At 50.9% G+C, this 12,168-nt stretch overlaps 1 protein-coding gene across 2 annotated transcripts in view; it reads left to right on the top strand.

Moving 5' to 3' along the window:
• Window positions 1–12,168, top strand: part of SNX22 (sorting nexin 22) — a 215,519-nt gene that overhangs the window by 108,623 nt on the left and 94,728 nt on the right. For both annotated transcript variants that reach the window (XM_069624695.1, XM_069624694.1), the window contains exon 2: window positions 11,925–12,008. In XM_069624695.1, coding sequence (XP_069480796.1) covers window positions 11,925–12,008 — 84 coding nt within the window. The remainder of the gene's footprint in view (window positions 1–11,924; window positions 12,009–12,168) is intronic.

Genomic DNA, 12,168 nt, shown 5'->3' with positions numbered 1-12,168 from the left:
CTCTGGATCCAGCCTGGTTCATGGCAGCGGAAATGGGGTGGGGAGGTCAGCGACAAATGATTTGGCCTGCTCCGGCTCAAGCCTGGTTCATGGCAGTGGGAATGGGTCGGGAGGTCAGCGATGAATGCTTTGGCCTGCTCTGGATCCAGCCTGGTTCATGGCAGCGGGAATGGGTGGGGAGGTCCGCAATTAATGATTTGGCCTGCTCTGGATGGAGCCTGGTTCATGGCAGTGGGAATGGATGGGGGAGGTCAGTGATGAATGATTTGGCCTGCTCTGGATGCAGCCTGGTTCATGGCAATGGGAATGGGGTTGGGAGGTCAGCAACAAATGATTTGGCCTGCTCCGGCTCCAGCCTGGTTCATGACAGGGGGAATGGGTCGGGAGGTCAGCGATGAATGATTTGGCCTGCTCTGGATCCAGCCTGGCTCATGGCAGTGGGAATGGGTGCGGGAGGTCAGCGATGAATGATTTGGCCTGCTCTGGATCCAGCCTGGCTCATGGCAGTGGGAATGGGTGCGGGAGGTTAGCGATGAATGATTTGGCCTGCTCTGGATCCAGCCTGGTTCATGGCAGCGAGAATGGGTGGGGAGGTCAGCGAAGAATGATTTGGCCTGCTCTGGATCCAGCCTGGTTCATGGCAGCGGGAATGGGTGGGGAAGTCAGCAATGAATGATTTGGCCTACTCTGGATCCAGCCTGGTTCATGGCAGTGGGAATGGGTGGGGGCATCCGCGATGAATGATTTGGCCTGCTCTGGATGCAGCCTAGTTCATAGCAACGGGAATTGGGTGGGGAGGTCAGCGACAAATGATTTGCCCTGCTCTGGTTCCAGCCTGGTTCATGGCAGTGGGAATGGGTTGGGGAGGTCAGAGACAAATGATTTGGTCTGCTCTGGCTCCAGCCTGGCTCATGGCAGTGGGAACGGGTGGGGGACTTCAGCGATGAATGATTTGGCCTGCTCTGGATGCAGCCTGGTTCATGGCAACGGGAATTGGGTGGGGAGTTCAGCGACAAATGATTTGGCCTGCTCTGGTTCCAGCCTGATTCATGGCAGTGGGAATGGGTCGGGGAGGTCAGCGACAAATGATTTGGCCTGCTCTGGCTCCAGCATGGCTCATGGCAGTGGGAATGGGTGCGGGAGGTTAGCGATGAATGATTTGGCCTGCTCTGGATCCAGCCTGGTTCATGGCAGAGGGAATGGGTGGGGAGGTCCGCAATTAATGATTTGGCCTGCTCTGGATGGAGCCTGGTTCATGGCATTGGGAATGGATGGGGGAGGTCAGTGATGAATGATTTGGCCTGCTCAGGATCCAGCCTGGTTCATGGCAACGGGAATGGGGTTGGGAGGTCAGCAACGAATGATTTGGCCTGCTCCGGCTCCAGCCTGGTTCATGGCAGGGGGAATAGGTCGGGAGGTCAGCGATGAATGATTTGGCGTGCTCTGGATCCAGCCTGGTTCATGGCAGCGGGAATGGGTGGGGAGATCAGCGATGAATGATTTGGCCTGCTCTGGATCCAGCCTGGTTCATGGCAACGGGAATGGGGTTGGGAGGTCAGCAACAAATGATTTGGCCTGCTCCGGCTCCAGCCTGGTTCATGACAGGGGGAATGGGTCAGGAGGTCAGCGATGAATGATTTGGCGTGCTCTGGATCCAGCCTGGTTCATGGCAGCGGGAATGGGTGGGGAGATCAGCGATGAATGATTTGGCCTGCTCTGGATCCAGCCTGGCTCATGGCAGTGGGAATGGGTGCGGGAGGTCAGCAATGAATGATTTGGCCTGCTCTGGATCCAGCCTGGCTCATGGCAGTGGGAATGGGTGCGGGAGGTTAGCGATGAATGATTTGGCCTGCTCTGGATCCAGCCTGGTTCATGGCAGCGGGAATGGGTGGGGAGGTCAGCGAAGAATGATTTGGCCTGCTCTGGATCCAGCCTGGTTCATGGCAGCGGGAATGGGTGGGGAAGTCAGCAATGAATGATTTGGCCTACTCTGGATCCAGCCTGGTTCATGGCAGTGGGAATGGGTGGGGGCATCCGCGATGAATGATTTGGCCTGCTCTGGATGCAGCCTGGTTCATAGCAATGGGAATTGGGTGGGGAGGTCAGCGACAAATGATTTGCCCTGCTCTGGTTCCAGCCTGGTTCATGGCAGTGGGAATGGGTTGGGGAGGTCAGAGACAAATGATTTGGTCTGCTCTGGCTCCAGCCTGGCTCATGGCAGTGGGAACGGGTGGGGGACTTCAGCGATGAATGATTTGGCCTGCTCTGGATGCAGCCTGGTTCATGGCAATGGGAATTGGGTGGGGAGGTCAGCGACAAATGATTTGGCCTGCTCTGGTTCCAGCCTGATTCATGGCAGTGGGAATGGGTCGGGGAGGTCAGCGACAAATGATTTGGCCTGCTCTGGCTCCAGCATGGCTCATGGCAGTGGGAATGGGTGCGGGAGGTCAGCGATGAATGATTTGGCCTGCTCTGGATCCAGCCTGGTTCATGGCAGCGGGAATGGGTGGGGAGGTCCGCAATTAATGATTTGGCCCGCTCTGGATGGAGCCTGGTTCATGGCAGTGGGAATGGATGGGGGAGGTCAGTGATGAATGATTTGGCCTGCTCTGGATGCAGCCTGGTTCATGGCAGTGGGAATGGATGGGGGAGGTCAGTGATGAATGATTTGGCCTGCTCAGGATCCAGCCTGGTTCATGGCAACGGGAATGGGGTTGGGAGGTCAGCAACGAATGATTTGGCCTGCTCCGGCTCCAGCCTGGTTCATGGCAGGGGGAATGGGTCGGGAGGTCAGCGATGAATGATTTGGCGTGCTCTGGATCCAGCCTGGTTCATGGCAGCGGGAATGGGTGGGGAGATCAGCGATGAATGATTTGGCCTGCTCTGGATCCAGCCTGGTTCATGGCAGCGGGAATGGGTGGAGAAGTCAGCAATGAATGATTTGGCCTGCTCTGGATCCAGCCTGGCTCATGGCAGTGGGAATGGGTGCGGGAGGTCAGCGATGAATGATTTGGCCTGCTCTGGCTCCAGCCTGGCTCATGGCAGTGGGAATGGGTGCGGGAGGTCAGCGATGAATGATTTGGCCTGCTCTGGATCCAGCCTGGCTCATGGCAGTGGGAATGGGTGCGGGAGGTCAGCGATGAATGATTTGGCCTGCTCTGGATCCAGCCTGGCTCATGGCAGTGGGAATGGGTGCGGGAGGTCAGCGGTGAATGATTTGGCCTGCTCGGGCTCCAGTCTCGTTCATGGCAGGGGGAATGGGTCGGGAGGTCAGCGATGAATGATTTGGCCTGCTCTGGATCCAGCCTGGTTCATGGCAGCGGGAATGGGTGGGGAGATCAGCGATGAATGATTTGGCCTGCTCTGGATCCAGCCTGGTTCATGGCAGCGGGAATGGGCGGGGAAGTCAGCAATGAATGATTTGGCCTACTCTGGATCCAGCCTGGCTCATGGCAGTGGGAATGGGTGCGGGAGGTCAGAGATGAATGATTTGGCCTGCTCTGGCTCCAGCTTGGCTCATGGCAGTGGGAATGGGTGCGGGAGGTCAGCGATGAATGATTTGGCCTGCTCTGGATCCAGCCTGGCTCATGGCAGTGGGAATGGGTGCGGGAGGTCAGCGATGAATGATTTGGCCTGCTCTGGCTCCAGCTTGGCTCATGGCAGTAGGAATGGGTGCGGGAGGTCAGCGATGAATGATTTGGCCTGCTCTGGATCCAGCCTGGCTCCTGGCAGTGGGAATGGGTGCGGGAGGTCAGCGATGAATGATTTGGCCTGCTCTGGATCCAGCCTGGTTCATGGCAGCGGGAATGGGTGGGGAGGTCAGCAAAGAATGATTTGGCCTGCTCTGGATCCAGCCTTGTTCATGGCAGCGGGAATGGGTGGGGAAGTCAGCAATGAATGATTTGGCCTACTCTGGATCCAGCCTGGTTCATGGCAGTGGAAATGGGTGGGGGCGTCCGCGATGAATGATTTGGCCTGCTCTGGATGCAGCCTGGTTCATAGCAACGGGAATTGGGTGGGGAGATCAGCGACAAATGATTTGGCCTGCTCTGGTTCCAGCCTGGTTCATGGCAGTGGGAATGGGTCGGGGAGGTCAGAGACAAATTATTTGGTCTGCTCTGGCTCCAGCCTGGCTCATGGCAGTGGGAACGGGTGGGGGACGTCAGCGATGAATGATTTTGCCTGCTCTGGATGCAGCCTGGTTCATGGCAACGGGAATTGGGTGGGGAGGTCAGCGACAAATGATTTGGCCTGCTATGGTTCCAGCCTGATTCATGGCAGTGGGAATGGGTCGGGGAGGTCAGCGACAAATGATTTGGCCTGCTCTGGCTCCAGCATGGCTCATGGCAGTGGGAATGGGTGCGGGAGGTCAGCGATGAATGATTTGGCCTGCTCTGGATCCAGCCTGGCTCATGGCAGTGGGAATGGGTGCGGGAGGTCGGCGATGAATGATTTAGCCTGCTCTGGCTCCAGCCTGGCTCATGGCGGTGGGAATGGGTGCGGGAGGTCAGCGATGAATGATTTGGCCTGCTCTGGCTCCAGCCTGGCTCATGGCAGTGGGAATGGGTCGGGAGGTCAGCGATGAATGATTTGGCCTGCTCTGGATCCAGCTTTGTTCATGGCAGCAGGAATGGGTGGATCAGTGCTGTGGTTTCAGTTGAACACCTCTGGCAGCGTGTGGCGTCCGTGTTTTCTTCTGCTAGTACATATATCACTTTATGAAGAAAAATTAACAACTTTTGTAAAATTGTAGGAAGTATACAATATTATGTGAGCTTTATCATAACAAGTAACCTCCTTCTTTATTCAATGCTTTGCATTATTATTTTACTGGATGAGCACTCATTTTCTTCATACATTTTTGAAGCTAGAAGTTTTTCCAATATGCCCTGTGACATATCTGGACAATGTGTCCCTTCTCCCCAGAGGGGAGCCACCCCCGTTGAGGGGAGGGGTTTAGCCCCTTACGCAAGACCCTTCCTAGGGGTCTAGGCAAGTCGGACCTCACTGGGAGGGACTCCCCTCTTTGGGACAAGGACTCCCATTCCAGTAAGGAACTCCTAGTCCAAACCACCCTTTCACCTGAGCAAGTGCCTCTTACGCCGTGGGAGATGCTGGCGGGAACACGGGCACTATCGATTCGTGGTTACCAGTGAGGGCTCGAACGGTTGGTTTCACAAAGTACCAAAACCGACACAGGTACAAGCAACAGAGTGAAAGAGGTACGAACAGTGTATGTTATGCCTAGAATAGCTGCCAAAAGCACAAGAACTTAAGAGAAGGTAAAGGGGTCATTGCCCCGCTCAAACAGAAGGAAAGAGATGCGAACTTTGTATGTAACGGCTGGAATGGCCGCCAAAAGCACAGGAACTTAAGAGAAGCTAACAGGCTCACAGCCCCACTGAAAAGGTGTGAAAGAAACACAAATATTGTCTATCAAGACTGCAATAGCCGGCAAAGCTACTGGGGAACAGAGTGAAAGGAAGGTGAGTGTTTTGCAGCAAGGCTATCCAAGTGCATAAGGCCACAGGAACCTGTAATATCGAACAAGCAGGCAGCCTAAGTTAAATACTATAATTGTGAAATAAGATACGTACCAGAGAACCACAGGACTACAGGTGATTCTCAGTGCCTCAAAGGTGGAAAACAGCAAAGTATCCTGTTGAGTAATCCTGGAAGGATTTGGACATTTGAAACAAAACAGGAGAAAAGAAAGCAACAGTTATTTTGGTCTTTCAAAAAGAGGAAGAGTGAACCCCATACTGAACAGATAATTAAAATGTGTACCAAGACAGTCTCTGGGAAGGCTATAAAGACTATACCTTGGTGATCTAAAGGAACTTTAAGACTGAGAACAGGTCCATTGCAAGTTGGGCCAGGCAAAAGCCCGTACCAAGGCTATTATGCAAGGCTCTCCTTTTTCCTTTTTAGTTAGGTGTTTTCTAAATTGGTAGGCCCAGTTTATTTAGGGTTCGAACAGAAGACTTTTTACTTTGGGCTTGACATGCACCCTTAGTTTTACTTTTATTTATTGGACGTTTGTATGGTTCCTATACAGCACAAAGTGCTTCCAGGCGCCACATGACAAAGGGGGAGGGGGAACAGGGGAGGATTAACAACAACAAATGGTCCTAATAGGCCTTGTGACATTCTGATTGTGCAAGTGCACTAAACAAAGTGCGGGGGGGATGCCCCAGGGCAGAGCCAGGGTAAGTGTCAGGGGAGCCCAGGGAGGGCAAGTGTGCAGGGAGAAACAAGTAAGGGTAAGAGTACAAGGAGTAGGGGTGGACCAGACTCAGAAGGCTAGTCACTGGAAGGTGCCCAAAGGCAAGTGCTGGTAATGGGGTACTGTGGAAGACTGGTAGGAGGAGGGCCTGGCCCCTGTAGGACTCGGAAGTGACCAGGCAGCCAGTCATATCAGCACGGGGGAATTAGAAGGGGAGGGGGAGAGGGAAGGAGGAGCAGAAGAGGAAATTCTTGAAGAGTTTCTAGAGCGTAAGGAGATCTGGCTCAAATAGGAGAGGGGCAGGGAGGCCAGTCCAGTCCAGAGGGAGGCTCTTGCAGAGGAAATAAATCTACTCCCAACTCGCCAGTCTCTGCTTTCTGCTTGGAGAAATGTTTGGCCTGCAAAGAGTTGGAGCTAGAGGACCCAAAGATTCTAGCAGGGAGGTATTTAGGGAGGGGAAGTTGGATATAGCACTGTCCCAGGCTCCAGAAAGCATTGTGAATTAAGCAGGAGGTCTTGAATTTGATCCTTGCAGCCACTGGGAGTGAGTGGAGAGATTCTAGGGCTGGGAGATGCAGTCCCTGAGCTGAAAGCCAAGGATACGTCCTGCAGCCCTATTCTGGATTAGTTGGAGAGGGTGGAGGGAGGAAAAGGGCAGATTGTGGAAGAGGCTATTGCAGTAGTCCAGCCTGGAGAGAACCAGAGCTCTGGAGACATTGAGTTTCTAGGGGAAGGTGGGGAAAGGGAGAATGCTTCTGAGGAGGTAGAGCTGAAAGTGGGCCTTCTTGGCAAGGTCCGTGACATGAGGTGAGAAGGAGAGCGAGGAGTCGAAAATGGCTCCCATGTTTTTCCCTCATAAGAGGGGAAGGAGAGGGGGGTCCAAGGAGGACAGCCAGAGATTAGGGGGAAGGAAGGAGCAGGAGTTCCAATGAGAAGGATCTCAGTCTTACTGGTGTTAAGACAGAGATCATTAGCAGCTCACCATGCCTGAATAGCAGTCAGACTATCGGGAATGAGAGGGGGGGAAGGAGGACAAGTAGAGGAGGGCAGCTTAAAGGAACGCAGTGCGTCATCTGCATAACGGTGGAAATGAAGAGAGAAGGTGTAGATCAAGTGGGCAAGAGGGGCAAGGTAAATATTATAAAGCCACGAGAGGATAGAGCCCTGAGGGACGCTGCAGGTAGAGAGTGAGGTAGAGGAGGTGAAATGGCTCGTTTGAACCTGGGAGAGCCTATTCGAAAGGAAAGAGGTCAACCAAAACAGTGCCCAGTCCGTGATACGCAGAGTACAGCAGAGACGATTTAAGAAGGTGACATGATTAACAGTGTCAAAGGCAGACAACAGATCTAGGAGGATGAGACCAGAGGGAGAGCAGGAGTCGAGATTAGAGAGCAAGTCGTTTAGCTTCAGTTGTGCTAGGTAAGGAACTTCTCGCATAGCGAAAAGGATAGTTAGGCATTTTACTTATTTAAATAAAATCATTTAACTATGACCCAACGAAGTCTGAGTCCTTCTTCTGGTACACCACATCCTATTCACTTCTTCAATAATTCTTCCAACAGAACAAAATGGATGGCAGTTGAACATTTGATTTCTAAACATTTATGTTATTTAATCGCCAACAGCCCAGTATAATATTTGTTTATTCTCCATACATTATTTAATTTGCCTTTTCCCCTCTTTTCTTTTCATTCTATTTTCTTATGAGTAATATAAAATGGTAGCAAGGTTAGTATGTCTCACCTTGCACCAGATGCCTGAGAAGTTCCAGCTGAAAACGTGTTCTTCTCTCCTGAAAAAGAGAAGCCGAGGGCTACTAGCCACGCATTGTGGGTGTGGGACCAATCTGCTTGCACCTGCACGTCTTACTGAAACGGGTGCTGATGAGACTGCACTTACTTTTTCGACGGTCCACTATTGGTCTGTCAGTCACATCCCTTGTGACTTTAGTGGCTGTATCTAGAGCTTGCTCCAATTGTATACATCCACTCCTTGTCCTCTTTCTCTTCATTTCACTATGCCATCAGCGCATAAGTTCTGGCAGTTATCCTGGATGCCATGGCAACAAGCAGAGCATTTAAGCATTAATGCCTGTGGTGCTGAGACTTACAGGCCAAGAAGCCTGACTTATCGGCCCGAGCCAATGGCAAAGGCGGGTCACGAGATCTCAGGACCATTACTCCTAGTTTTACCCTGGGCTACAGGCATTAACCGTCTTTTAGTCCAGCCATTGGCCGGGTGGCAAGTTTGAACCCTCAGTCTTCTCCCTTGCACACCGAAGGCTAAGAGGGCCGAAACCACTGTTACCAGACCTCTTGCTATTTCCCTCCCAACATACTGCCTGAATGCTCATTGGCTTACTTAGCCAACATTCCATCATAAGAACGCTCACTCCAAGGTTCCAAGTAACTTCACCGTTTGTCTGATGCTTGTCATTCCAAACGCTCTGTGATATATGCTTGCCTGTACCTTTAAATATGAAGGTCATTATGCTCAACGTATATTGGCATCACAGCTCAGGTAGGTGCAGGTGCAGAAATAGCTTTGATCAACTGTAACACTCGTTATGTGCCCCTGTGATGCTGGAAATGCATTGGAGGGACAGGACCTCCATGTCCTTGTCCTGTAGTCCTTTTATCATGTGTGTTCTGAGTTATTCTCTGCACAGTAGTGCAGGTATTCCTCTTTTTGGTCGTGGTGAACATACCCTTGGGATACTCTTATGGCACCCATGGGTGGGGGTACAATCCTGTACCCCTAGTGTATGTTTTTGGGCACTTGTGTGTGTCCCACAGAGTAGGGTATGGGATAGTGGCAGCTCCATGCTGAATTTGACAGGTCCTCTGAGTATCTTCCATGTTGGGATACACAGGCCCTGCCCCTGGAATCAGTTGATTCCTGATAGTAGACAAGATGGCCCCTGTGGCCTTTTGCTTTCTATTGCCTGTTAACACCTGGTTTTCCCAAAGTCCTGGGAAGCCCTGACTCTGTCCCTTCCCCTGACTGGCTGTTGGGTGGAAGTTCCATATATGGTATTGTGGGGATGTCCAGGCCAGACTGGATGGAGCCTTCCCAGTGACTGTATGTTGTGGGTACACCCTTGGGGTGGGACCTGAGTGAATGGAGTGTGTGACCAATATACACTTCATGTTATGGGTGTTTAGTTTCTAATATGTGAAACAATGAATGAGGCATCCTGCCCAAAACTGGTATGAATGCAGTGTGGCGTGCTGAATGGCTGGGTGCTCGTCCCAGTCCACATTCCTTGTTGCAAGTGTCTGGATGGAGAAGAATGGCCTGAATGCACTGTGAGCCTGATTGGCTGTCTGCCTGCCTGAATGCCCTTCTGAATGATTGGTTGCCTGAGTGTGACCCAACAGAGTGAATGAGAGACCGAACAGTATATCTGGGGACCTCTCACTGATGGAAATCGTTCAGAAGCTGAAGTCAAAGCTTGATGCTTACCTTGAAGCCCAGCTGGAAGGAGAAGGCTTTGCTGCTGCTTTCCTTCAACGTAATCCGAAAGCTGTCTTGTCCCCAAGAACTGATCCAAGAGAGGACCTGGCTAGGAGACCTCTTGCCGAGCTACAAGGGAACTTCGAGCACCGGCTAACCTTCACCAAGGCTCCCTGGAAGTCAGTCATCGAAAGACTGCCGACCGAAGACGGGTATGCAGAGGAATCTGAAGTGAAGTGCTTGGACATTGAAGTCCATCGCCGTTGACGAGCATCATCGCAGACCGGAGCCGCAGCGCTCCATTGCCTAAGATATTGAATCCAGGACTCCCTTGCTCATCACCATCGACCGCTTTGTCCTGCCAGAGATAGTCAAGGTCACCGATGAACCGAGGAGAATCCATCGGTGGCTTTCCCACCACCCTAAATCCACAAAGACGCTGATGAAGATCCGAAAGCCAGGCGTGGTCAAGTCCCGATCGCGGACGCCAAACGCTGATGACCTGACACCCTTGCTGGGCCTACGTTCTTCATTAACTCTACGCGGCAACGAACTATCGTTGTCGAGGTGCACCACACAACTCATCTTTGCAGGACGTCCATGACCGATCGTCGACGAGCACTGCAAGGACCACAGCTGCTGCCTCAATGCCATTGTTCACCTTTTCTTTGCGGAATCTTGACGGTCCATGGCTCCTGTCTTAAAAGGAGTTCACTCAAGAAGGATCCGTCGATGACCCGTCATCGAACTCAGCTATTCCGGGTTCATTGGGGTAGTAGAGCATTTGTAGAAGGAAATAAGACTCTGCTAAATAATATATGGACTGGGCTGGTCAGTATATCTTTATTTACAGGTTATCCAGCTGGGGGATCCTCACACAGAACTGTGTCTAGGTATCGAGACAAGTATTCTGACAAATTGTTTAACCAACTTGTTTTCCTCCCATGTCTATTGTTGATGGTGGTCGGTCAAAATACCGAAAACAAAATCTCGAACTGCAAAAATCTCGAATACAAAATCTCAACAAAAAAAATATCGAATTATTTATTTATTTATCTATATGTGTTTTTGGGGTCAGGTAAGTAAAAAAAAAGGGTTAAAATAAAAAAAATAGAAAAAAGAGGGGGGGGAACCCCCCATTTCGAGAAAAAAAGTCATAAAAAAAATTCGATATTTTTTTTTTCGGTCTTTTGTTTTCGATATTTTTGTTTTCCAGATTTTTGTTTTCGGTATTATCACTATAAACCATTGTTGATACCTTTTGCTATTGATTTGTATACCATTTGAAACTGTCTGCAGTTGGTGCATTTTAATGGAGTCAAAGAGTAATTGTGGTACCACATAGAAGTGTGTTATTTTGTGTGTGTACATAACTTGAACCTTATTGATATAAAGAACTGTGTTATCACTAACATAGTGTGTGGACATTCCTCTGTGGGTGCTGGGGGACCACATTGTACTTAAGAACCAGCCTGCATCACCTGCTGAGAGCTTAAGCCTTGATTGCTCGTCCACGTTTACCAAATAGAGAATCTTGGCTGGGGTGCTCTGCGCTTCTACTCTGCCATATAGAGGGCAGGAGTACAGCTACCCCCTCCAGTCTTTATAGCCCCCCCAAATGTGTCAATAGGCGCTGGTGGGAAAGCATCAGTGTCCTATTGTTATTAAATGGGCCCCGCTAGAACGCGGCACATTTTATTTCAATAAGGTGCCTGCCGTGCCTTCTCCCACAACGCCAGCTCGGGGGTGACCTTGAAAGACTCCACCAAGCTGGTGTGGTGGGGGGCTAATAGCAGGGTGCCCAGGGCAGTCAGCCAGACGGCCCTGCCCTAAGGCCGGCCCTTGTATACGTAAACAATCTAAAGCTGTGTTTGTTCTTACATTGTTTACGATTAGCCCACAGAAGAAGCGGTATACACCAAGGACCGCATGCCATACAAATTGAGAAGGGCGTGAAGTACATTTTAATATCCCTCAGCTTTAGAATTTGGAGGAAAAACATTTAACCAGAAACCCTACTCCTAAACACAGAAAAAAAGCCTATGTCCCGACTGATAAAAAGGGAAGACAGACTTAATTGTCTGCAGGACCGAATCGACCGTTCCGGAACGTAGTGTAGGAGCAGTTGGAACTAAATACTAGAATGCGCAATTCAAAAGACATGCACCAGATTTACCAACTGTCACAGAGCTTAGCCTTTAACATGAATACTGAAAGTTCTCTCGTATTTCTGCTCCCCCAGGTTTTCAAGGTGGATGTTCTCTTCAATGGGCGGAGGCACTCACTGGAGCGGCGATACAGTGAGTTTCATGCACTCCATAAGCGGGTAAGGAAGGTCCTTTTGTGTGTGTTCAATCTCTCCTCCAATTCTCTGTAAGTCACTGCTCCTCGTAGTATGCCCCCTCTAGCCTTCACTGCCTTACATCTCTGTAAATCCACTTGCTCCATAACCTCTCTTTTTCTTCGACTTACTCCATTGTTCCTTC

Source organism: Ambystoma mexicanum, chromosome 11 (assembly GCF_040938575.1).
Source record: "Ambystoma mexicanum isolate Mex_15411 chromosome 11, UKY_AmexF1_1, whole genome shotgun sequence".
NCBI lineage: Eukaryota > Metazoa > Chordata > Amphibia > Caudata > Ambystomatidae > Ambystoma > Ambystoma mexicanum.
This window is presented reverse-complemented; position numbering and strand designations above follow the sequence as displayed.